This window comes from Pongo abelii, chromosome 6 (assembly GCF_028885655.2).
Source record: "Pongo abelii isolate AG06213 chromosome 6, NHGRI_mPonAbe1-v2.0_pri, whole genome shotgun sequence".
Lineage (NCBI taxonomy): Eukaryota > Metazoa > Chordata > Mammalia > Primates > Hominidae > Pongo > Pongo abelii.
The window spans coordinates 125984275-126011193 of record NC_071991.2 but is presented as its reverse complement, the minus strand read 5'-3'; the positions used below and the strand labels follow the sequence as shown (position 1 = coordinate 126011193).

Here is a 26919-nt window from a genome sequence, read left to right as displayed (position 1 = left end):
TATAATTGGTAAACCTCTGATTAACCTGTATGTTGAGCCTATATCTCCTATCTCTGGAATCTCTAATTTAAAAAGCACTAACAAGGTATGTCGACATTTCAAGGGAGTGTTATACAAAAAAGAAGTTGAGCCAGTGTTTGCGGCACGGAGATAATAGCAAACTTAGGGAATTTGAACACAAAAGAGAAATTCGCCCTACCTTACATACCTTGTCTTACTACCTCCTATAAGAACCTTTCTGCAGCTCAAACCCAAACCTCTATTAGGAACAACAGGGCTAGCAAGTCCAAGTTAGGGAACAGGCCAACAAAGAAGGAATGAAGCTTTAATCAGAAGACAGGAACTAGCAAGAAAAACAGACAGAAAGGGAAATGGAAGGTGTCTGGCAGTTCACATTTGTCCAGAATGGTCTGAGAAGGGAAGAAAACATATTTCTTTTTTTTGTTTATGGCTTTACTTTCAAGTTTTAAATTAGATAAATAGAAGCTTTGTAAGCATCTCTCAGGGGTGTGTCCCTTTTCTTGTCCTCCTTATCTGTCTACCAAGTCTCTTCCATTTCCTGTTACCACTTCTCTTTGTGTCTCTCATCTGCTTTGACTTTCTCCCGCCACCTTTCTGGTCACCTCCATTTTGCCTTCTTCCACTTCTCTGGTCCTGCTTCCCTTTCACTCCTTTCCTCCATCTCTTGGGCCCGGCCATTCTGGGAGCACATCTTGCTAGGCGAGCTCTGGTAGTGGCATGGAGGTGGCGTATGCCGAGGTGCAGTGGCGAGGACATGGTTATGTATAGCTGGAAAGGCTCTGCTGTCACCGTGAGATGACTCTATTTTTCCCTGGTTGCAGTTTTCTCCTCCTCTCCATCCCGATAATCCCTCAGCAGCTGAATGCTGCAAAGTGGTGTTGATGAGGCTTGCATAGATTCTCCCCAGTGCGGAAGGGTGGCTCAGATAGAATTTCCTGTGAGTGTAGGAGAGAAAAGTGTTTGATAGGATATAAATTACCTAAAAAGCTCTTTTGTGGGCACACAGATACTTAGGCTAATTTAAAAAAATTGTCAACTACCTATAATAGGTAACTTATAAGGGTTGGTGGTGGCCGGGCCCAGTGGCTCACACCTGTAATCCCAGCACTTTGGGAGGCCAAGGCAGGCAGATCACCTGAGGTTGAGAGTTCTGAGGTCGAGAGTTCGAGACAAGACTGGCCAACATGGTGAAACCCTGTGTCTACTAAAAATACAAAAATTAGCTGGGTGTGGTGGTGCATGCCTGTAATTCCAGCTACTCCGGAGGCTGAGGCAGGAGGATCACTTGAACCTGGGAGGCGGAGGTTGCAGTGAGCCGAGATCATGCCACTGACTGCACTCCAGCCTGGGTGACAGAGTGAGACTCCGTCTCAAAAAAAAAAAAAAAAAAAAAGAGTTGGTGGTTTATTCATGATATTTTACTTTAGAAAACAGAAATCATCCTTCCCTTTTAAGGAAATCCATCTCTGGTCAGACAGAGGCACATAGGAAGTACTTCACAAATGTTTGTTAAATGAATGTGTGAATGGACGAATGGGCCTTGAGCATGAAGACAGAAGGACTGGGACCTTAGGGAGGTCTGACCCCCCAGCCCCCTGAGCCTACTTCCTTTTCACTCTCTGCATCCCAACCCAAGCAGTAAGAAGGCTCTTCAAGAGCTCCAGGAAAGGAAAAGAGAGGAAAGACCACATGGGGAGTCTGCAGAGGAGATCCCTTACACCTCCCATACAGCAAGAGAAAGCAGCTATAGCGTCAACAGCATCTGGGGGAACTCTGGGGGCCCTGGAGGTGCCACACATCATGGTTTTGCTCAGCCTAGTTGGGAAAAGAAGGCTGAGGTCTCTGTAGCCAGCATTCCTCGACCACACCCCACAGCTTTCTGGAATCACCCTCAGGACCCCAGGATCTGACCCAGCCCTGAGGCTGAATGCCAGGGCTGCCCCACAATGGCAGGGGATTCCTCCCATTGCTGTACCTATGGGTGGGGCCAGCTGTGGCCCGGTGGAGGCTGCCAGAGTGCTGAGTAGTGAGAGGGGCTGCAGGCCGGAGGGGTTCTCTCTTTCCCACTCTCCGTACGTGAATGAAGCCCTCCAACGTAGGTCACAGGTGCAAGGGATGCTGTCTTCACGGGAAGAATCTTTCCCTAGATCAAGTAAAGAAATGCATTTGCTTGTATACTGGTTCACAGAGCACTCACAGGTTACAGCTGACATTTGGGGGGGTGCTTATGATGTGCCAGGCACAATTCCAAACAATTACATGCATTCATGGTCCTTTAATCCTCACCTCTGTGAGGTCAGAAAGGGTGAGTAATTTACCAACTGTCACACAAGGAGAGGCAGAGTCAGAATTCCAAGCCTGGCAGCCTGGCTCCAGAGTCCACGTTCTTACCACTGTGTCACGTGAACAAGACAGCACCAGTAAAAGGAGAGACCCAATATGATTCAGATGGGTTAACTGAGTGGATTTCCCCAGGAGACTCATCTAGCTGAACTAGCAATGGCCTTGAACCCAGAAGGCCTTAAGCCAGAGCCTGTTCTTGGTCCACTTGGCCCCGGCTATTCAAAGGATGGCCCACAGCCCAGCACCTTGGGCATTACCTGGGAGCATGTTAGAATCACAGTCTCAAGCCCGCTAGACCCAAGAAATTAGAATCTGCCTTTTAACAAGATCTATGGGGGACTGTTTGGACATTAAAGTTTGGGAAGCACTGCAATAATAGGCCATACCACCTGCTGGTGGTGAGTGGAAAGATTCAGCCACACAGGTGCTGTCGGGCCTCTGGTTTTTCCAATTTTAAGTCTCTCTTTTTCATCCAAAAGTTCCAGAGGCTGGGGTATAACAGTCTTTTTAAACTGAGAGACTACACTCCCTCGCCCAATGAGAAAAGAGGGCCTGGAGGCCACCTGAGATGGTTAATTTCAATTCAATTTCAGCCTAGGAACATCTTGGCTGTGGTAGGTCCCATGATGCCAGATACCCTGTGACCCTAAAATTCTAGCTGTTTTCTCAAGTCCCAGAATGTTTCTCAAGTCCCAGAAATGTTTGAAATATTCCTCACATTCTTCAACCCTAATGCCATGGGGTATGTTTTGAGTGTGTATGTTTATACATATGTGTGTTTGAATGTATGTTTAAATGCAGAGAAATGAATCACCATCATGTCATTAGTCGCATAACATGAGAAAACATTCTTAGGCTTGGACAAAATGTGAGGCAGCCACAGCTGTGCTCACCATTTAGAACAGGGGCTGTAAGCTGGCAGCCTCCAGGCTGAATGTGGTCTGCAGATACGTTTCGTTTGCCCACTAAGTGTTAGCCAATACTATGCTTGAATATTTTATGGGAAGGTGGTATGCCACATACGTCCAGATCTTTTGGCTTCTCTTGAAAAATCAGAATATTTGGCCTGGATTCCAGCATGGCAACAACTAATGGAAGTCTTAATTGAAGCTTTCACTTTCTCATTGCCACTATCCCCACCACTCCCTGCTGTCTTCTCAGTTTTGACACCAAGTGTCAGCTGCCAGCAATTGTTTTACTTGTAACAGAATTTAGAGAAAAGTTAACCTTTTCTTACATCCATGTCACCCAGCCCTTTATCCATTTTTTTTTTAAGTCTGAGTCTCACTCTGTCACCAGGCTGGAGTGCAGTGGCATGATCTCGGCTCACTGCAACCTCCACTTTCCCAGATTCAAGCGATTCTCCTGTCTCAGCCTCCCGAGTAGCTGGGACTACAGGTACGCGCCATCATGCCCAGCTAATTTTTGTCTTTTTAGTAGAGATGGGGTTTCACCATGTTGGCTAGGCTGGTCTCAAACTCCTGACCTCGTGATCCGTCCACCTCGGCCTCCCAAAGCGTTGGGATTACAGGCGTGAGCCACCGCATCCTGCCCTCTTTACCCATTTATACCACCTGCAGTCCTATGCATTTGTAATCCCTGATTTAGACGAAAGTTAGCAGAGTTTCCCTGGGACCTACAGCCTTCTCTAAATTTATAAATATCTTATGATATTCTGGCTGCCTACTGAGCCAACGTGAAGGAATAATTTATTAGTGGCATGGTATATGGGTATTTATTGCCTCCCATTGTGTTCTCAGCCCTCTGCTTCATGCTGTGGATAATTGAGAAGCCTGAAAACAATTTAGTATTAACTGAAGAAATAGCCCTCAAACCTATAAAACAACCAGGGAATAATGAAAGAGAGGTTATGACCAAGGAAGGATTAGCCTGGCAGGAAGGTGTTGTGTGAAGGGTAGGATTTAGAAGGATAGGGAGGATATAGAGTGAAACATCGGGGGAAGGGAGTGGATGGGGGATGAAGGAGGCATGGGATGGCTAAGGTTTGCTGGAGCAGAAGATTTGGGCTGGAGAAGATGATTAGGCAGAGGGCTGCTGTTAGAGGAAGAGTAAGTGAGCAGGTGAGATGGGCAAGATGGGGGAAGATTGTGCAGGGCCATGCATGCCAAATTGAGTGGATGTGGGGTGAACTAGAACCTGGAAATAGGGAACTGGCTGCTTTTTCCAGAATGTGTCATGCTCCCTCATGCAGACTCTGTCTCTTCCTAGAATGCCCTGCCTTACCTGTTTCAGCCAGCTCACCTGCACTCATTGTCTATGACTCAGTTCAGAAACCACGCCTCCCAGGCAAGCTTCCTGGCAGGAATGAGGGACCCCCTTATTTGTGCTCCTTTGGCACCCTAGGCATAAGCTTTGAATGTTGCCTGGAAGGAGACGTTTTGTAATTCGGGGATTTTCCCATCTGACACCACCAAATTATAAACTTCTTGAGGGAACATGGTGTCTTTCTACATGGTGACCCTAAAGCCCATCACAGTAATTGGCACTCGGTGCATGGTTTTGAATGAATAAATGGATAAATGAACTTATGGAAGAGTGCCACAGCCTTGAGATGAGAAGGGCTGGGCTGGAGTAGGGTCTGTGGGTGTAGAAATGAAGTAAAGAATAGAAGATACATTGCAAAGAAAGAAATTGGTTAGGACTTGGTGCCAACTTGATTGTGGTGGCCAGAGAGCCTAAAGGAATTCAAACTAAGGCATGGAAGGACAATGGCAATACTGACAGCACCAGGACAACCGGGATGGGGGCTGGAGGGGATCTTATTCTTATATCCAGAGTAGAAAGCTCTTTGAGGCATGGTACCCTGTGCCCTCCCTTACCTGAGCTGTTCTTGCTGGTCTCCACCTTTTTGCTGCTCCTGAAACTCGAGCCATTTAAGGATCAAGGAAATGAAAGTCGAAAGTAAAGGAAAAGAACATTAAATTTGTATTTCAGATCTTGTTCCAAAGTTCTTGATGCAAAGCTTTAGAGACAGATATAAATATGAAAAAGGCCAGCTGTGGCTATATTGGATGGGTGTGACGCATATTAAAGTTCCAGAAAAAAAAATCAGGAAGGGGGAGGTGGAATGGGGTGGGAGGTGGGAAGCAGAGCCCATGCTGCTGATTTTGCTGAGGAGGAGGGGGTGACTCCATCTGTTCACTTCTGCATCTCAGCTATTTATTTTATTTGCTGTTAAGTTGCATGTTGTTGCCAATGTGCAAAAACTGATAATAATTGCAACCAGACTAGAACCAGCCCAAATGAGAGAAAAATCATCACTCAGGGGCTTCATTCTGGGAAACTGATGAGAAGGAGCTAAATGTCTGTACAAAGCAATTATCAAGATAGCAGTGAAGCAAAAACCAATCCCTTCCTCCGCTCGTTTCTTACATCTTTCTGATCTGCCCAGAGTAGGTTGCCATAGCTCCCTAGCTCGTTTTTCCACATCTCTCCTTCCCTTCAAATTAACTGTCAGGCAACAGCTAGCATGACCTTTTCAAAATGTAAATTGGATCACGTCACTTCCCTGTTTAAAATGCTGCTAAGGCTCCCATGACACTAGAAGTCTAAATTTCTTCGCATGGCTTCCCAGGCCCCGCCTGGCTCACTCCTTGCCCTCTTCTATTTATTCTCTTCCACCACTACCCGCTTTTCCCCACTGGCCTTCCACCAAGCTTCTTCCTTTGTGGAAGCCTCAGCCTTGCACCTGCCCATTCCCTTAACCTGCCTGGCCCTTCTTCACCCTTTCTTTAGCTGTCTATTACCTATTTTCTCGTTCAGACCTTAGCCTCCTCTCAACTTCTAGAAATATTAAAAGCTGTCTGTGCCAGAGAGTGCCAGTAGGCCCCCAGTGACCCTTTTTGCCTTCTCCCTGGGGGGCACAGTGCCTAATTTTGTGTTGTGTACATGGCTATGCAAAATGGGGAATGCATTTCCCAGCCTCCCTTGCAGCTGAGTGAGGTCATGTGACTGAGTGTGGCCAATGAGGTATAAACAGAAGCTGTTCTTTAAATAGTAATTTAAAAATCAGTGATTTGAGCAGACACAGTGGCTCGCTCCTATAATACCAGCATTTTGGGAGGCTGAGGTGAATGGATCACATGAGGCCAGGAGTTTGAGACCAGCCTGGCCAACATGGTGAAACCCCATCTCTAATAAAAATACAAAATTAGCCAGGCATGATAGTGAGTGCCTATAACCCCAGCTACACTGGAGGCTAAGGCATTAGAATCGCTTGAACCCGAGAGGCTGAGGTTGCAGTGAGCTGAGATCATGCCATTGCACTCCAGCCTGGGCGACAGAGTGAGACTCTGTCTCAAAAAAGAAAGAAAAAGAAAGGATGGAAGGAAGGAAGGAAGGAAGGAAGGAAGGAAAGTGATTTGATATTTTGAGATAGCCAAAAAGCAGTTTCAAAATACCTTGCTCTATTAGAGTCCAGTGCCCTCTAGCTCAGCAATATGACATCTCATCGAGAAGTTCCTTAATTACAGAGCTCTGTATGATATATGGAGTGACAATCTCCAGGATATATTCTTTATACTGGGCAACAGATAAGTCTTTTTCTTGTGTTAATAGTTTTCTACCTCCAGCCAAGTTAGAATTAACAATACAAGTTAATACTTATTGAGAGCTTACTTACAATTTGCCTCTAAATCTGCTGAGTGGCATTCTAAGTGCTTGACGCATATGAGCTCATTGGATCCTGACATCTGGATGACGTTGGCACTATTTTCATTTCCATTTTACAGATCTGAAAACTGAGCCCCCAAGTTTCGATATGCTCAAGGGTGCAGTCAGAGCAATGACTTGGGCCCATGTCTTTGTGAGCTCTTCGCTGCTATAAGCGCTTGCCTCCTCCAAGCTGTACTGGTTTTCAGTTTATTACCAGTGCTCAGAAAGAAAGGGAATTTGTTCTGCCTCTGAACTGCTGGTCCAACTGGTTCCTGTTGTGACAAAATTCTCCTCTCTGACACCTCATTTTTCTCTCCTGGTGACATTTGCTAATTTATTTCTGTTCTCCCCTTTCTATTAAACCATAAGTAACAGGCACTAGGACCCTGGATCCCACTTTATCTGGGACTGAATATTCTGTGGTACCCTCTGGTCTAAGTACGCTCAACTCCTGTCTCTTTTATACCAACCAGTTTTATACCAAGACTTAATGCTAAGTCATCTGTACATACAGCAACATTTCCTCAGCCATAAAGAAGATAGATCTGTAGCATGGAGCTTTCCAGAACAGACTCTATATTAAGAAAACGACCACAGAAACTCCATAAAGTCCAAGCAGAGACCTTGGGTGAGTAGGTAAGTAAATCCAATAAGTTGACAATGTTTTAAACAATGGTTTTGGTTATTTCCCTGTAGGACTAGAAACTGGATTAGAAATTAGGTTTTACGTGACTGGGCACAGTGGCTTACGCCTGTAGTCCTGGCATTTTGGGAGGCCGAGACAGGTGGATCACTTTAGGTCAGGAATTTGAGACCAGCCTGGCCAGCATGGTGAAACCCTGTCTCTACTAAAAATACAATAATTAGCTGGGCATGGTGATGTGTGTCTGTAATCCCAGCTACTTGGGAGGCTGAGGCAGGAGAATCACATCAACCCAGAAGGCAGAGGTTGCAGTGAGCCGAGACTGTGCCACTGCACTCCAGCCTGGGCAACAGAGTGAAACTCTTGTCTCAAATAAACAAATGAACACAACAACAAAAAGAAATTAGGTTTTACTTTTTCACCTGTATACCTAACTTATCCTCATTGTTGGAGAGCTACTTTTCATTTTTTATAGTAGTCCTCCTCTGGAGTCAAGCCCACCATGCTTGCTGTGTGGAGAAGGAGAACAAGGCAAAGGAGAGCTGGAGGAAGGTTGTCCTGAGTCAAGGATAAAGACTGAACAGTGACTGGGCGCGGTGGCTCATGCCTGTAATCCCAGCACTTTGGGAGGCTGAGGCGGGCAGCTCACCTGAGGTCAGGAGTTCCAGACCAGCCTGGCCAACATGGTGAAACCCCGTCTCTACTAAAAATACAAAAATTAGTTGGGGGCATGGTGGCACATGCCTGTAGTCCCAGCTACTCAGGAGGCTGAGGTGGGAGAATTGCTTGAACCCTGGGCAACGGAGTGAGAGTCTGTCTCAAAAAGGAAAAAAAAAAAAAAGACTGGATAGTGAGTGGCAGTATATTGAGGCCAGGCTGGTCTCAAATTCCTGACCTCAAGCAATCCATCTGCCTTGACCTCCCAAAGTGCCAGGAATACAGGCGTGAGCCACCGTGCCTGGTCAGGTAAAACCCTGTGCTCATTAACCAAGATATTTGGTTTCTGGATCTCACAGCCCAGACCATCTGGGTTGCAGGAAGGAATGCCAGAGGCTGGCTTGATTTAAGTCATGTACCTCAACTGGTTCTGCTGGTGTAAGTCGGCAAAAATCTGAGACAGGGCTTCACTCTCCCCCTTGGTCATTAGTTGAATGAGACTCTCGCTGGGCTGGGAGGCTTGGAGTTTCTTCTGTAGTAACTATATGAAGAAAAAAGCAGAACCAGGTGGTTAAGGCCTTGGGGTCTTCACATTTTCCTAATATCATGGTCCAGACTCTAAAGTGTTGGAACTCAAAATTTTCCAAAGTGCAGCCACACCAGCTGCTCACAGAGGCAATTCTGAGGCCATTATTTTTTGGTTTACCCTCCTCGTATTGGTAAAAATGTCCTTTTGTGCCTTAAGGGTAATATCTTCATTACATACTTTTAACATTACTTAACAGATACTTATTCCTATTAATATACCTTAATATAATGTATGAATAGCCTATTAATATAAGCTTTAATAAAGTTTATGCTGTTTGGTTTTATACTTAAATGTAGGGGAATCATATATTTGTTATAGAAATTTAATTAGTGGAGTTATTTTTTTGAGGCAGAGTCTCACTCTTATGGCCAGGCTGGAGTGCAGTGGCGCGATCTCAGCTCACTGAGACCTCTGCCTCCTGGGTTCAAGCGATTCTCCTGCCTCAGCCTCCCAAGTAGCTGGGACTACAGGTGTCTGCCACCACACTTGGCTAATTTTTGTATTTTTAGTAGAGACAGGGTTTCACCATGTTGGCCAGGCTGGTCTTGATCTCCTGACCTCGTGATCTGCTCACCTTGGCCTCCCAAAGTGCTGGGATTCTAAGCGTGAGCCACCGTGCCTGGCCTAATTAGTGTTTTAAAACTTAATTTCTCTAAGAAATATCCTATAGTGTGCTGCTTTTTACATCGGGGCAAAATTAATTTCTTTCCTGCGGCCTGTGATACTCAAAAGTGCCCCAGTTGTACATGCTGTCCATGTCCATAGTCACTCATTCATTCCATATTTATTGAACGCCAACTAGATGCCAGGTACTAGGGATATAGCAGTAGAGAAGACAGACAAAAACCCCTGCCTTCATGGAGTTTGTGTTGTAGCCAAAGTCAGACTTACATTCATCATGTTCTGGGGCAAAAAGGCCCAGGTATCTTCACTGGTAAATTCTATCAAATATTAAAAGAAGAAGTAATAGCAATGCTTCATGAATTCTTTCAGAAAATAGAGGAGGGAATACTTCCCAGCTTCTTCAATGAGGCTAATATTAACTTGATACCAAAGCTAGGGGATCACGAAGATATCACAAGAAAAATACAGACCAATATCTCTCATGAGCATAGATGCAAAATTCCTTAACATAATGTAAGCAAACTGAATCTAGTAACATATAAAAAAGAAGTATATACACCGTGAGCAGGCAGATTTGATTGCAGGAACACAAAGTTGGTTTAACGTTAAAAAAAATCAATTCATGTAATATACTATATTAACAGAATGAAGGACAAACCACATAATCATCCTAATAGATGCAGAGAAAGCATTTAACAAATCTAATACCCATTCATGATGAAAAAAAAAAAGAAAGAAAACCCTTTCAATAAATAGGAAGAAAGGGAACTTCCTCAACCAGATTAAGGGCATCTACAAATATTCATAATAAGCATCATACTTAATAGCAAAAAACTGAATGTTTTTTTTCTAAGATCAGGAACAAGACAAGGATGACTGCTTTTGCCTCTTCTATTAAACATGTACTGGAGGTTCTAGCTAATGCAATAGAGCAATAAACAAATCTAGATTGGAAATGAAGATGTGAAACTGTCCTTATTGCAGAAGGCATGAGAGAGAGAGAGAGAGTGTGTGTGTGTGTGTGTGTGTGTGTGTGTGTGTGGTGTATGTATGTAGAAAATCCCAAGGAATCTGTAAAACTGCTATAATGTATAATGAGGTTAATATTAAAAAACCAATTGTATTTCTAATACTATCAATGAATGACCCAAAAATGAAATTAAGAAAACACAAACATAGTTCTGGTCACAACAGCATCAACAACAATAAGATACTTAGGAAAACATTTAATAAAATAAGTGCAAAAGTTGCAGAATTTGTCTACTAAAAACTACAAAATAGGCCGAGCATGTGGCTCACACCTGTAATCCCAGCACTTTGGGAGGCTGAGGCAGGAGCATTGCTTGAGCCCAGGAGTTCAAGACCAACCTGGGCAACACAACAAGACCTCATCTCTATTAAAAACAAAACAAAAGCTACAAAACTTTGCTAAGAGAAACTAAAGTATTGAAATAAATGAAAAGACATTCCATATTCAGATATTGGAAGACACAATATTATCAGATGGCACTTCTCCCCAAAGTGATGTATAAATTCAACATGTGCTTATCAAAATTCTAACAGGTTTTTTTTGTGGAAATTAACAAACTGATTCTAAAATTTATATGAACATGCAACAGATCTAGAATAGCCAACACAGTTTGAAAAAGAACAAAATTAGAAGACTTATATCACCCATTTTCAAACTTAATATAAAGCTACATTAACCAAGACATTGTTGTATTGACACAAGAATAGGCAAATAAGTCAACAGAATGGAACTGAGAATTCAGAAATAAATTCTTATATTGATAGTAAATTGATTTTTGATGAAGGTGCTAAGACAATTCAATGTGGGAAGGAATAGTCTTTTCAACAAATGGTGCTAGGCTAATTACATATCCACATACACAAAAAAAGTACTTAGATCATTACCTCATTCCATACATAAATATTAACTCAAAATGGATCATAGACCTAAATGTAAGAGCTGAATCTATAAAACTTCTAGAATAAAACATAGGATAAAATCTTTGTGACTTTGGAATGAACAAAGAGTTCTTAGATATGCATAGAAAACCTGATCCATAAAAGAAAAAGTTTCATGCCTGTAATCCCAGCACTTTGGGAGGCTGAGGCGGGCAGATCAGTTGAGGTCAGGAGTTCGAGACCAGCCTGGCCAACATGATGAAATCCTGTCTCTACCAAAAAATACAAAAATTAGTTGAGTGTGGTGGTGCATGCCTGTAATCCCAGCTACTTGGGAGGCTGAGGTGGGAGAACCACTTGAACCCAGGAGGTGGAGGTTGCAATAAGCTAAGATTGTGCCATTGCACTCCAGCCTGGGCAACAGAGTGAGACTGTCACAAAAAAAAAATAAAGAAGGAAAAAGTTGATAATTGCACTTTATCAAAATTAAAAACTTCTGCTCCTCAAAAACATCATTAAGAAAATGAAAGGCAATTCATAGACTGAGAGAAAATATTTTCAAATCATATATCAGATGAAGAACTTGTATCCAGAATATACAAAGAATTCTTACAATGCAATAAGAAGAAAAAACCCAATTGAAAAATAGTCAACGCCGGGCACAGTGCCTCACGCCTGTAACCCCAGCACTTTGGTGGGCTGAGGTGGGTGGATCACCTGAGGTCAGGAGTTCCAGACCAGCCTGGCTAACATGGCAAAACCCTGTCTCTACTAAAAATACAAAAATTGGCCAGGCGTGGTTGTGCCTGTGATGCCAGCTACTTGGGAGGCTGAGGCAGGAGAATCACTTGAGCCTGGGAAGCAGAGGTTGCAATGAGCCAAGATCGCACCGCTGCACTCCAGCCTGGGCGACAGAGTGAGACTCCATCTCAAAAAAAAAAAAAAAAAAAAAGCAAAACAAAACAAAAACTACAAATATTCTGTGACTCTGCCCTGGAGTTGACCCCATTCTACAATATGGATGAACCTGAAAAATGTTATGCTAAGTGAAAGAAGCCAGACACAAAAGACTATATGTTGTAAGATTCCATTTATATGAAATGCCTAAGATGAATGTGTATAGACTAAAAACAGATAATGGTTGCCTACAGCTGAGAGTAGGAACAGGGAATGACTGCAAATGGGCAAGGGGAATTTTTTAGGGTAATGGAAATGTTCTGAAACTGGATTGTGGTGATGGTTACATGACTCTATACAATCTACTGAAAGTGTTGAAACTGTGGTTTCAACATAATCCACAATGGTGGATTTTATAAAACAATAAACAATTTATATAGAATTGTTTATATGAAATATATATAAAACAAAACAATTATAAAACAATAAAATCCACAATGGTGGATTTTATGGTTCTAAATGATATTCAATAAAGCTGTTTAGAAAAGGCCTCGCGCTGAGATCACCTTCATAGGGCACTCACATACCAGCTGGGTTAAGCTCTACCTCACTGCTTTGGCCTTGGCTGCAGGCTGGCAATGGTGCTCACTTACCTTCGAATCTCCTGAGGGGCTGCAGCAGTTCTTGGGTACCAGGCAGTGAGTGACAAGAATCCTAGGGTCTTTGGTAGTGATGGACAGCCCCTTTTGCAGAATTTGAACCAGTCGGATCCAGAAGTGGAAGACAGTCTCAGGATGGTCAGGGTGGAGCTTTAGGTAATAAATCTTCTCAGTGACTGTCCTCAACTGCAGGATGCGTTGATGGTGGTCACATACCTGGAGCTCCACAAACTTCAATGGGAGAATCCTGAAGCCACCAGGGAAGACACACATTGGCAACCCTATTGCATCCGATCTGACCCTGTCTTCATTAAAATGAGGAAGGTCTCCTTTAGGACTAAGGCATTTGGAGGTAGAAAAGAGGGTGCTTTAGCACAGTGCTGCTCAACTGTTGGGGAGACCAAATACACCTGCTGAGCTTGTTTAAAATGCAGACACCTGAAGACACCACTGAAGATTCAGATTCAGTAGGAATTGGGTGTGGCCCTGGAATTTGCATTGCAACTTCTACCTACCCTGCCATGATTCTCATGTGCCCTAGACCCTATTTGAGAGAGACAGCCTAGGAGGTAAGGTGGCTAGAGTCATAGGATTTTGCAATTTTTTTCTGTCTTTCTTTTCTTTTCTTTCTTTCTTTCTTTTTTTTTTTTTTTTTTTTTTTCTGAGGCAGAGTTTTCCTCTTGTTGCCCAGGCTGGAGTGCAATGGCACGATCTTGGCTCACTGCAACCTCCGCCTCCCGGATTCAAGCGATTCTCCTGCCTCAGCCTCCTCAGTAGCTGGGATTACAGGCATGTGCCACCAGGCCCGTCTAATTTTTTATTTTTAGTAGAGATGAGGTTTAATCACGTTGGTCAGGCTGGTCTCAAACTCCTGACCTTAGGTGATCTACCTGCCTCTGCCTCCCAAAGTGCTGGGATTACAGGCATGAGCCATCGTGCCCAGCCAAAATTTCTTTCTTGAAAGCACCAAAGGATCTTGCCCCACTGTCTGGCTTGTGCGTTTATTGAGTTTAATGCCACAGTTAGTCTTCCCAAGGGAGTTAAAGTTCAAGGATCTGGCTTTGGATCTAATATTAGTCAGCTGGGACTGGGCGGTACTTGCTACAGGTACACCAAGAACATCATGGAGAGGTGTGTCACCGAGGTAGCATGGAGAAATGAAGGGTTTTCTTGGACTTTTGGGAATTTCTAGAGATTCTTGAGATATCCTACAGATTATTTAAAGAGGCCCCAAAATTTAAAAAGGCTACTTCGTCCCAGACAAGCATGATGTCACTATATGCTACAGCTCTAAGTGAGACTTAGTCCCACTTATTTTACTGATTAAAAAAAAAAAACAAAAAAAAAAAACTGGCCGGGCATGGTGGCTCATGCCCGTAATCCCAGCACTTTGGGAGGCTGAGGAGGGTGGGCCACCTGAGGTCAGGAGTTCAAGACCAGCCTGGCCAACATGGTGAAACCCTGTCTCTATTAAAAATACAAAAATTATCCAGGAGTGGTGGCAGGCGCCTATAATCCCAGCTACTCGGGAGGCTGAGGCCGGAGAATCACTTGAACCTGGGAGGCAGAGGTTGCAGTGAGCCAAGATCCCGCCACTGCACTCCAGCCTGGGCGACAGTCTTTTTTGAGACTCAGTCTCAAAAAAAAAAAGAGAGAAAGAGAGGAAAAGAAAAAGAAAACTGAGGAGCAGCAAATAACTTGTGATTTAAAAAATTGAGTCCAGTTAGTTGCATACCAAGAACTAGAAATAATCTCCTTTCCCCAACCAGTGCTCCATCTGCCAGACTCACTGCCTCCTTGCCCTTGGGCCCAATGCTGAGAGATTTCCTATGAATTCAGTGGCGTCTGTGCAGCGAGAAAGAAAGTGGGCAGGTAGCTAGCCCCTCACTCCTGTCCACATGACATCTCCCTTTGTCCCACTTGGCCTCTGTCCTTCCAGTGCACCACCTGTCTTAGGATACTGTTGTCTAAAAAAATCAATGTCACTGCTGATGACATCTCTATCTTCTCCTTGAGTTTAGTAGTCAAGCAACCTCCACTTTGCATCCACCCCTCACCCCTCTTGTCCTCCATTCTCATCTGCATTGCTCACCTCTTCAGGAAGATGTTGGGGGCTATGGATGGTCTGTTCCATGTCTGGTTCTGCCCGTGGTGCCATTTGACACTGGCCATGAGTAGGATGTTGGGGAGGGGCAGGCAGGGTACCGAGGAGGTCACCCCCAGGGCCATGGTGTTGGAAGCTTTGTAGATGTCTCTCCAATTCCTGCCCCTTTTGACCTGCAACACAGTCCCCAGGCACAACCTGAGCATTTGGCAAAAGCTGCAGTCTGTTTCAGCCCAGGGTTTCTCAACCTCGACACTATTAATGTTTTGGGTTGCATATTTTTGTTGAGGGCAGGATACTGCCCTGCACACTAGAGTAGCATCCTTGACCTCTACCTACTAGTTCTAGTAGCACTACCAGCCAAATCATGACAACAAAAAATGTCTCCAGACATTGTCAAATGTTCCCTGGCAGTTGGGGCCAAAAATCAATTCTTGTTGATAGCCACTATGTTGGTTAAACAACTACTAGTATTTAAACAATATTTCAACCACCCATTTGTTAACAATTGCCCACAGGAGTTACAACCCAGGAGTCCCCTGCCATCTGTCATTTCTGCCAATCCTCCCTGGACTGTTTCCTGGCCTTCTTTGAAAAATGTATCCTCTTGGTCCTTCCCTGAGGGGCCCTATTATCTCCTGCACCTTCACTGAACAGGAAGGTCCTCTCTAACTCCAAAGTGCTGTTCATTCTTGCTTCCATCCAACCAGAGGAGAGCCCAGGCAAGGAGACAAACATGCACCGAGTGCCTGTTAGACAAGGTACTTTTCTTGCTGTATTTGCATTTCATCCTCAGGTCAGTTCAACCCTTTTACAATAAAGGGGCCAGATTCAGGCTGCACAGGTTACTTGCACAGTCACCTCCCAAGGAGAAGGCAGAGGACTGGTATCTGAGCCCAGCTGTCTCTGGGACCCCAGGTGCTGTTCTTTCTCCAATCCGCATTATTGTTCTCAAGAAGCTCTCTTTATACTGCCTCTTTGTTCATCTACTTCAGGTGACAGCCTGGGGGCTGAAGTAAACTGGGGGATTAGAATACCAAATTCTCCACTCAGAGCAGAGGACCCCGACCTTTCTCCCTGGGTGACAGCTGTCTGTAGGAGAAGCCTCGTCTGGGGCTCAGCAAAGCCCAGGTCAATGAGAGTGGCCTTGCATTCCAGGTCCACTAGCTTCTCCTTGCCTCGATTCTCACTCCGCCCCAGTTTCAGGGATGGACTCTCTCAGTCATATCTTGGGAACAGGTTTAGAAGAATCAAAAAGTGCTATTCTGCATCACCCAAGAGTACCTGGACGAAGTTGCTTTCAAACACCACGGAGTCAGGAAACAGGTTGAATTCTGGAGAATGAACCACCTGGCAGAGCAGTCCCTCCTCCACACCTAGGCCCACTCCAGGGTTCGGCTCTCGATCCACAGGCAAGAGGCCCCTGAATTCTTCCCAGTCATTCAGGGAAGGGAAGGTTGGATAGGATCTTGTGACTTTTACTGTCTTCTTTGATTTCCTCCAAGTCTTTCTATGTGGAAATGATGACAACATTTCTACACATGCTTAGGGGCCTGCTGCACATTTGTCCTGGGATCTCTCTCCCCCTCCTGGCCTTGGGCAGCTGGCCAAGCCCTGGGACCGCCAGTCAGCTCACAATGATGAATGGATGACATCATGAAAAACCAGGAGGACCTGCAGGAAGGGGAAGTGCAGAGGAGCCTCCCTTTTCCTCCAGAGAGCTTGTGTGCCTTATCCGTGCCTTGACATTCCCCAGCCCTTTTCGGAACCCCAGGACATAGTCCTCCCAGAACTTGCTGAGAAAGCAGTGAGCCAGGCAGAAAGCAAGCAAGGAGGGCTGTCAGGAAGCTCCTTCCACTGCTAAGAGGAAAATGCCCTTCCTGCCTTTCAACCCTTCCTTACTCTGAATGCAGCCTATCTCACACAACTTTAAAAGCTGCATGTCCATTGAAAACCCCAACTTCCTAAGCTTTGCAGCATGTGGGCCTCCGACACCCTGGCGGATCTGCAGGTTATGGAAGCAGTTGCAGGGCAGTTGATACCTGCTCTGTGTTCTGCCTCGGCAGGCTGGTTACTTCTGCAGGACTTATTTCCCTTAGGAGGTCAAACTGAAGAAGCAGGAGAAGTAATTAGTTTCTTATCCAGAGGCTGGCTTTGTCAGGGCGCTGGCTAGGAGGAATAGAACCCCGATGAGCAGCTCTGCTCGGTCCCAAGCTGTTCACCCTCTTGGAGAGTGACAGCATCCCTCACCCCTGAACCAGAGGAGGAAAGAGCCCAAATCATGGGCTGCTAGGTCAGGGAGAAAGAACCAAGCAGGCTGACCACTATTCAAAGCCATTCCTGGGAGAAACTGTTTTCTAATTTGGACCAAATTCTAAATTTTTTTTTTTTTTTGAGATGGAGTCTAGCTCTTGTTGCTCAGGCTGGAGTGCAATGGCACGATCTCGGCTCATCGCAACCTCTGCCTCCCGAGTTCAAGCGATTCTCCTGCCTCAGCCTCCTGAGTAGCTGGGATTACAGGCATGTGCCATCACGCCTGGCTAATTTTTTGTATTTTTAGTAGAGATAGGGTTTCTCCATGTTGGTCAGGTTGGTCTCGAACTCCTGACCTCAGGTGATCCACCCACCTCGACCTCCCAAAGTGCTGGGATTACAGGCATGAGCCACTGTGTCCGGCCCAAATTCTGAACTTATTACATAATGCATTAACCATCAAGGTCAAATGTAACACATGTAGAGAAACAGTTTGACAACCATTACACACAAAGGACAAGCATGGAGACTGACTTTTGTATTTCATTATAAAGTCAGGGAGAAGCCTAAAGGGCCTGGAGGCTCTCCCCATCCAATTCCATCAGTCCTTCCCTCTGGTCGTTCAGATCACACCCCTGCTCCAGCACCTGTTATAGCTCCTGGCTCAGTAAACCAACTTCCAACCTCACTTTTCTCATTATCTTTTGTTTACTAGGTAGGAAAACTGTCTTCATGGTCACATTCTCTAAGGATTAGATCAGAGACCACGTCCTTTGGTTTGCATTTCCCTGGAAATAACCTAGAAAGGGAACACACAGCACAAAAGCGTAGTAATTAATAAATTGATATGTTGCTGTTCACAGTTAAAGCTTAACCACAACAATAAAGCTCATTGGTTTAGACATACAGTTTGAGTATTCTTGGCCACTGAGACACCCAAGAGTCAGTTGGGGAGACGACTTCTTCTCTTTTCCATACAAGTCTGTTAAGCCCACTTCTATGGTGTTCAACCCTCAGAAGAAGAAGGCTTGGGTGCCCAGTCTAGAAAGCTGATTGTGAGCAAATGATTTTTTAGCTCTAAACAAGATGCTAAGTAGCTGTATAAATGGTGCTTTAAGGTGGCTCACACCTGTAATTCTAGTGCTTTGGGAAGCCTAGGCTCCTGGGAGGATCACTCTAGGACAGGAGTTCAAGGCTACAGTGAGCTGTGATCTTGCCACTGCACTCCAGCCTGCACAATAGAATGAGATCCTGTCTCTATTAAAAAAAAAAAAAAAAGATGTGCACCCCTTCCTACTTCCCCTGCAAACCTCAAAAACAAGCATATTGAATCTTTTTAGAAACCATGTGACAGATACTTAGTTGTCTATTAGTTGTCAGTCTCAACACCCATTCTGTTTCCTTCCTTTTTTTCTTTTTGAAATAAGGTCTCACTCTGTGGCCCAGGCTGGAGTGTAGTGGCACAATCTTGGCTCACTGCAACTTCCACCTCCCGAGTTCAAGCAATTCTCCTGCCTCAGCCTCCCGAGTAACTGGGATTACAAACGTGCAGCACCTGCAGCACCATGCCTGGCTAATTTTTGTATTTTTAGTAGAGATGGGGTTTTGCCATCTCTACTAAAGGCTGGTCTCGAACTCCTGGCCTTAAGTAATCCACCGGCCTTGGCCTCCCAAAGTGCTGGGATTACAGGCCTGAGCCACCATGCCTGGCTCATTCTGATTTTTTAGTAATAGAATACTTGATCATTAGTTGGGCGCAGGTCTCCTGCAAGAAAGATTACATCTCCTGGCCTCCCTTGCAGCTAGGTAAGACCATGTGACTACCTTCTGAAAAAGAACATGTAAAATTATTTACCAATAACTTTAAGCAATGAAGAAAATAGGGTTAATTTACAGGAAATTAGGACTGTAGAAATTACAAACAAGCTTCTGGGGAAAGTTATATAGATGTAAGTTCCAATAACTTGAGAAAACATTGCTTTTTCCTCCTTGTGTATTCAGTAATATTGATGCTGCCACAATCACTACTGTTTGCACATTTAGTGAAGAAAACTTTGGTGACAGCCTCAACTGTGCTGACTGTCCTTTGGTTTGAGGCTAAAGCCACTTTGGCAGTGCAAGGTATCACTTTGTAGCTTGCACAGGAATTACCAGGACATCTGGTTGTCAGTTGGGGCTGGACCCAGGTTTTGTGAAGCTAAGAGTTTATACAATTTTGGAAACTCTTAAAAATAAAAAGACTGGATGGAGGGGGTCATAGGGAGTTACTGTTTAATGGGTGCAGAGTTTCAGTTAGGGAAGACGAAAAAGTTCTGGAGATGGATGGCGGTGATGGTTGCAAAACAGTGAGAATGTACTTCATGCCACTGAACTGCATACCTTAAATGGTTAAAATGGTACATTTTATGTTGTGTGTATTTCACCACAGTGAAAATATGCTAGAACTTAACAAATAAAATTAAAACCCCCACAAAAGTATGATACAAAATTGCTAGAGGTCCTCCTAGGGCCTCATAAGGCCCATATGAATTAGAGGCCCCGAAGATTTAAGTTTTATTATCTTTGTGGTAAGTCTGTCCCATTTAAATCTATGTCACTATTTAAAACACTTTATTATTACATAAGCAGTGCAAAGCTTTGTAGAATATTGGAAAATACAGCAAGGTTTTTTTTTTGTTTGTTTTGTTTTGTTTTTGAGATGGAGTCTTGCTCTGTCATCCAGGCTGGAGTGCAATGGTGTGGTCTTGGCTCGCTGCAACCTCCGCCTCCCAGGTTCAAGTGATTCTCCTGCCTCAGTCTCCCGAGTAGCTGGGATTGCAGGCACTCGCCAACACGCCTGGCTAATTTTTGTATTTTTAGTAGAGACGGGGTTTCACCATGTTGGTCAGGCTGGTCTTGAACTCCTGACCTCAAGCAATCCATGCCCCTTGACCTCCCGAAGTGTTGGGATTACAGGCGTGAGCCACCATGGCCAGCAATGCAGCAAGTTTTTAATAAAACTCAGCATAGTCCTGCCTCCTGGAGAACATCACTATAACTGTGTGTGTGTGTGTGTGTGTGTGTGTGTGTGTGTGTAAAACCAAAATGAGATCATACTTTAAATATTGTTTTATGAATTTTTAATAACCTGGTTCGTTTGGTTGACACTCTTTTTAACAACCTAGTTCATTTAGTTGACACTCTCTGCCTTTAAGTTTCCCTATATTTTCATCTTATCTAATTTTCAGGCCATATTATACTTTCTCCAATTAACCAAAATTATTACTACAGCTGGCTTATCTGAATCAGTACCCAATCCAGGACCAAGCATGTTCCCTTAACTCATTTTAATCTAGTATATCCCCCTTTTTAGGACACTTATTAGTGAGAGCAGTTGAGTGAGTTGTCCCATACCACGTCCTACCTTATAGGTTTGTCTGGTTGCTTCCATGGGGTGATGTTTAGCTTGATTCTCTAGCTACTCATTTCCTGTGAAATAGAAGTTCTATCTAAAGGGTTACTGGATTCAAGGTAAACTTTTTTTTGAATTAAAATAGTCACTATTTCTTAGTAAAGCTCTATCACGGGATCTCCGTAAGATGCTACTCTTCTCTCCCAAAGCATGCCAGGAGGAAAGTACACATGATGACTACATATCAAAAGAATAATGATCTCAGGAAGTGGAAGAAAATATTTGACAAGACTCTTCTCTGCACTCTCAAGGAAATTAAATATAATATGGACCCTCTGAAACAAAAATATAGACATATCAAAATAAGATGAAATTAAGACCAAAAGAGGTAAGCGAAGAAACAAGAAAAACCAGGCCAGGCGCAGTGGCTCACGCCTGTAATCTCAGCACTTTGGAAGGCTGAGGCGGGCGGATCACCTGAGGTTGGGAGTTCGAAACCAGCCTGACCAACATGGAAAAAACCTGTCTCTACTAAAAATACAAAATTAGCTGGGCATGGTGGCACATGGCTGTAATCCCAGCTACTCAGGGAGGTGGAGGTTGCGGTGAGCCCAGATTGCGTCATTGCACTCCAGCCTGGGCAACAAGACCAAAACTCTGTCTCAAAAAAAAAAAAAAAATGGAAAAGAAAAGAAAAAAAGAAACAAGAAAAACTCACTAAAGATCTGGAAGTCATGTTAGAAGCCATAAGAAGTAGAGCTGGCATGACAGAAAACTGAGTCAGCAACATGGATGACAGGCTTGAGAATATGACACAATAAAGCTGGGATAAATATCATACAATAAAGCTGGGGAGAGAGATGAACTGACTGGGGAGAAATGAGAGATATAGAAAATAGTTATGTTGATCCAACATACAGATTGAGTCCTTAGTAACTAGGGAACAAATGAAATTCAAAAAAGTAATGAAAAACATAAAAAGAAACAGCCATTTCTGAAACAAACCAAAAAAAGTCCTGATTTAGCAAAAGAACAGAATGTACTATATTGCAGGTAAAGTTAGCAAAGAAGCCACTGGCTCTTGTGAAGTTCCTAAATCTTAGGGATAAAGAATGCATTAGCTAAGTATCACTGCTCTTTTAGAATTTGTCTAGCAGGGCTGGGTGTGGTGGCTCACACCTGTAATCCCAGCACTTTGGGAGGCTAAGGCGGGCAGATCACTTGAGGCCAGTTTGAGACCAGCCTGGCCAACATGACAAAACTCTGTCTCTACAAACAATACAAAAATTAGCCAGCTGTAGTGGCAGGCACCTGTAGTCCCAGCTACTCAGGAGATTGAGGCAGGAGAATTGCTTGAACCCAGGAGATGGAGGCGGGTGGATCATGAGGTTAGGAGTTTGAGACCAGCCTGGCCAACATGGTGAAACCCCATCTTTACTAAATATACTAAAAATTAGCCAGGCGTGGTGGCACGCGCCTGTAATCCCAGCTACTCGGGACGCTGAGGCAGGAGAATCGCTTGAACCCGGGAGGCGGAGGTTGCAGTGAGCTGAGATCACGCCATTGCACTCCAGCCTGGGTGACAGGGTGAGACTCCGTCTAAAAAAAAAAAAAAAAAAGACAGAGAGAGAGAGAGAGAGAATTTGTCTAGCATGTTTTCTGGTTTCCACTGGAAAACCCCATATTAAAAACAACAACAACAACAACATTATACTACAAACATCCAGAAAGAAGAAGCAGTCTACCCAGGGGATAAAAGGAGACTGGCCTCAGACCTCTTTCCAGCAAGTTTAGATGGCATAGGACAATGACACAATGGAGAAAGAATGTTGAGAAGAAAAGTACGTGACCCCATGATTCTATAAATGGCTTAAAATTCATTCAAATATAACAAAAATAATCTCAAAACACTAAGCACACCAAAATAAATCCATAAGCTGGTTCTTTGAAAAAAATTAGTTGGACCACTGAACATTTTACTTTGTAAAAACATGAACATAAAACATGAAATAAGAAAACATAAGTATGTGCAAATAAAGGAGAGGTACAGGCTTCTGGGTGAAGGTAGTGGCATGAAGCTGTACTACTTAAGATGTAGTCCAGGTAGTCAAAGACCCCAAAGTATTGTGACTTATAATAGAATTTTGATTTTCTCTTACATAATAGTTCAAAGGTCAGCAGTCCAGAGTGGATACAGTATCTCTGCCCTTCTCAACATGTGGCTTTGAGCTCTGGGTCCTCAGGTTGCTGCTCCAGCTCCTGCCATCATTATGTCTGCATCCTGGCCGGTGAGAAGGGGGAAAAGAATGGGGAGTTCACACTCATTCCTTTTAAGGCTATGACCTGAAAATGGCATAATCACTTTTGCTCACATCCCATTGGTCGGAATTCAGACACAGGGCCACACCCAGATACAAGGGAAGCTGGGAAATGTAGCTTTTCACTGGGTGGCCATGAGCCCACCTAGAACTGGAGAATTATTTATTATTTAAGGATGAGGGATATTGATGGACAATTAGCAACCCGTGGGAAGAAGCTATGTCACAGAATGACTCCCCTTGCCATACACATTAAGTATGTAGTTTATTTAAAAAACAAAAGATTAACTATTGATAACCTAACAAAGAAAAAGTTTAAGTCAGGTGGCCAAAGGGTAGAAAAGACATAAAATCTGGAGATAGCCTGATAATAGAGAAAGAATGCTAATTAATAAAATTGTCCGTGTTCTCACAAATTACTCCCTCCCTCTCCCCAAATTGGAGAAGAGCAGTCTGAGGGAGTGAGAAATCAGCTCAGGAAAACAATTCAAGAAAACCTTCAAGAGTAGAAGAAAACAATTCAAGAAAAACCTTCAGAAATCCTCTATCAGTCACAGCACTGTCTCATTAGAGACAGAAAAGCCCAGCTGGGTTCACCATTGTTCAGTTCTTCAGGCTGATTTGACGGAAGGATTACCTCATGAGAATAGGATACACCTCCAAATAGAAAAGAGAGCTCTTTAAAAATTTTCAGGAGACATTCAGCCTTAAAAAAGAAAGAAATTGGCCCGGTGCAATGGCTCACACCTGTAATCCCAACACTTTCAGAGGCCGAGGTGGGAGAACTGTTTGAGCTCAGGAGTTTGAGATCAGCCTGGGCAACATAGTGAGACCTTGTCTCTACTAAAAATTAAAAAAAAAAAAAAAAAAAATTCCCAGGTGCAGTGGCATGCGCCTGTAGCCCCAGCTACCTGAGAGGCTGAGGCAAAAGGATCGCTTGAGCCCGGGAGAGCAAGGCTGCAGTGAGCTATGACATACCATCGCACTCTCGCCTAGGCCACACAGATCCTGGAAAGAGGGAAAGAAAAGAAAAGAAGGAGAGAAAGGAAGGAAGGGGAAAGAGAGAGAAAGAAAGGAGGAAGGAGGAAGGAAGGAAGTAAGGAAGGGAGAAGGGAAGGGAAGGAAAGAAAGGAAGGAAGGAAGAAAAAGCAAGAAAGGAAGGAAGGAAGGAAAAGAAAGGAAGGAAGAAAGGAAATCCTGTCATAGGCAAGAGCATGCATGGACCTGGTGAAATAAACCAGACACAAAAAGACAAATACCGTATGATGTCACTTATACATGGTATCAAAAATAGTTGGCCGGGCAGGGTGGCTCACATCTGTAATCCCAGTACTTTGGGAGGCCAAGGTGGGAGGATCATTTGAACCCAGGAGTTCAAGACTAGCCTGGGCAACATAGTGAGACCCCACCTCTAAAAATAAAATATAGTAATAATAAAAATTAGCAGGGCCTGTGTTCCCAGGCTGAGGCGGGAGGATTGCTTGAAGCCAGGAGATTGAGGCTGCAGTGAGCCATGATCGTGCCACATGTACTCCAGCCTGGGTGACAGAGAGAGACCCTGTCTCAAAGAAAAGAAATTAGTCAAACTCATAGAAGCAGACGGTAGAACAGTGGTTGCCAGGGGCTGGGTAGGGAGGCAAAGATGAGGAGATGATGGTCAAAGAGTACAAAGTTTCAGTTGTAGGATAGATGAATGAGTTCTGGAGATTTACTATGAGGCATCATGCCTACCACTAGCAATGCTGTGCTATATAGTTAAAATTTCCCAAGAGGGTAGATCTTATATTGAATGTTCTTCACACACACACACACACACACACACACACACAAATAATAATAATAACAACAATAATAATAATGATAGGGCAAGAGGAGGATTTAGGAGGTGATGGGTATGTCTATGGCATTGATGGTAGTAGGGTTGGCTTCACAGGTATATACTTAACCCACATTCATCAAGTTGTACACATTAAATATATACAGCTTTTTACATCTCAATCATACCTCAATAAAATGGTTAAAAAAAAAAAACTTTTAGGAGAGAGCATACCCCATGTCCTCTGACAAAGGCTACAGACAGGCCCCTGAGTCCTCATCACCCCAGGACCTTCAGCCTATGGAAGAGTGAATGTCAATAATACAACCTGCAGCCTTCCAACCCTGTTGTAGCCCTTTGCATTTCCCAGAGTCCCATGAGGAGCTGCCTTACTGCCTGCTGTGTGACAGCAAGCAGGGAAGGAGACAGAGGTGAGCCCACAAGGCTCTGGGTTCGCAGGATGCCCAGGGATGAAGGATGAGGCAGATCAGAGAACTCCTCAAAGACAGAGGGCTTGCTCAGTAGGGGCAGTGGCGGGTGAGGGAGTCAGCCAGTGTGATTGGGAGACTAGTTACATGAGCAAATAAGTAAACATATTGAGGATAATGGTAGCCAGGTTTCTCACTGTGGGAGGAGGTCCTTGTAAGCATGGCAAGCTTGGGAAGGCTAGAAAGAACCCTGAGGTGGTAGACTGAAACTGGAGATATCAAAATGAACTCAGTTTAAAATATATAAATAAATAGAGAGAGAAAGAGAGATGGAGATATATAGTTATAGGTGCATGAGTATATAAAAATGTCTGTGCATATATGGATGTGTGTGCGTGTGTGTGTGTTTTTCTAAATCTGTCCATTGAGAGGGCCTACAAGCAGTGACACCACAGTAGGAAGAAGCACACTAAGTGTGTAGATTGGTTTCCAAATACCATCTTCCACTCTAAAGAACCGGGATTTCTTGGAGAAATGGCTGATTCCAAGATTGGGGCAGGAAAAGTACAAGATAAGGGTGGAGCCTCTTGTTTGCCAGAAAGAAAGGAAGTGCTCAAAGAATGATGCAGACAAGTCAAAAGAATGCAGAAGACAGCCTGGAGGTGCTCCTGCAGGCCAAATTCGGGACTGTTTGAATGTCAAAGCAGATAATGACAGTAATGAGTTACAAACTCTTGAATAAAATTGGAACATATGAGTCATACTGATGACAGAGAGAAAGAGAGAGAGAGGAACCTCTTCCTTATAGTAGAATGCCAGCTCTTAATTGTAGAAGGGATAATGGAAGCAGAAAATCACTATTTGGCAGGGCGCCATGGCTCACACCTGTAATCCCAACACTTTGGGAGGCCGAAGTGGGTGGATCACTTGAGCATGAAGTTTGAGGCCAGCCTGGGTAACACAGCGAGACCCTGTCTCTACAAAAATTAGCTGGGTGTAGTGGCACGAGCCTGTGGTCCCAGCTATTTGGGAAGCTGAGGTGGGAGGATCACCTGAGCCTGGGAGGTGGAGGTTGCAGTGAGCTATTATCATGCCATTGCACCCCAGCCTGGGCGACAGAGTGAGATCCTGTCTCAAAAAAAAAAAAAAAACCCACCAAAAAAAATCACCATTTGGTGCCATCAGAGTTGCGGCTGATTCAGGCAGAAGTTTTCAATAGAGGCTAAGGCTGATGAGTAGAGGAAGTTTGATGAAGAACTGGTATCAATGCAATCTTGGGATATATTTTTGGAAAAACCTTCTGAATTATAGAAGGGGAAATGATAATGTTATGGTAGAAAAATCTGGCAGACAACAAAATCAGTCCCCCGTTGTGTAGCTGTGAGAATGGCACGGCTCCATTCCCAGGGCACTCCTGCCGAGAAAACAAGACCCAAGTTTGATCATGAGGAAACACCAGACAGACCCACGTGAAAAGGTAAAGCCTGTGCTGTCTAAGACAGTTGAGAACAAGAAAGACAAGGAAAGGCCAAGAAACTGTTCCGGATTGGGGGATGGGGTGGAAGGATCATGCTGACAACACATGGAAACCAAA

At 44.1% G+C, this 26919-nt stretch overlaps 1 protein-coding gene, 1 long non-coding RNA gene and 1 pseudogene across 20 annotated transcripts in view; 2 read left to right on the top strand and 1 right to left on the bottom strand.

The window, feature by feature from the left end:
• Positions 1 to 291: 291 nt before the first annotated feature.
• Positions 292 to 23114, bottom strand: GARIN1B (golgi associated RAB2 interactor 1B). Of its 19 annotated transcripts, none has more exons than XM_063725784.1 (10): positions 22923 to 23114; positions 17162 to 18171; positions 16404 to 16629; positions 15108 to 15292; positions 13010 to 13352; positions 8758 to 8879; positions 5205 to 5248; positions 1997 to 2164; positions 1115 to 1390; positions 292 to 956 (listed from the first exon to the last, which is right to left on the bottom strand). In XM_063725784.1, the coding sequence occupies exons 4-10, from the start codon at positions 15242 to 15244 to the stop codon at positions 943 to 945; spliced, it is 1104 nt and encodes a 367-aa protein (XP_063581854.1). In that variant the 5' UTR covers positions 15245 to 15292; positions 16404 to 16629; positions 17162 to 18171; positions 22923 to 23114; the 3' UTR covers positions 292 to 942. The 19 variants fall into 19 exon arrangements, 17 of the variants coding, with proteins under 17 accessions (XP_063581854.1, XP_054415741.1, XP_054415742.1 ...); XM_054559766.1 differs by adding an exon at positions 20776 to 20840 and having other exon boundaries at positions 16404 to 18171; positions 22923 to 23094; XM_054559767.2 differs by lacking the exon at positions 22923 to 23114 and adding exons at positions 20776 to 20840; positions 21482 to 21781 and having other exon boundaries at positions 16404 to 18171.
• On the top strand, positions 21887 to 21954 carry LOC112134474 (U7 small nuclear RNA; annotated as a pseudogene).
• LOC129060474 (uncharacterized) overlaps positions 22939 to 26919 on the top strand; it is a 16127-nt gene continuing 12146 nt past the window's right edge. The window contains exon 1 of the long non-coding RNA XR_008527245.1: positions 22939 to 23051. This is a non-coding gene — a long non-coding RNA (uncharacterized LOC129060474). The remainder of the gene's footprint in view (positions 23052 to 26919) is intronic.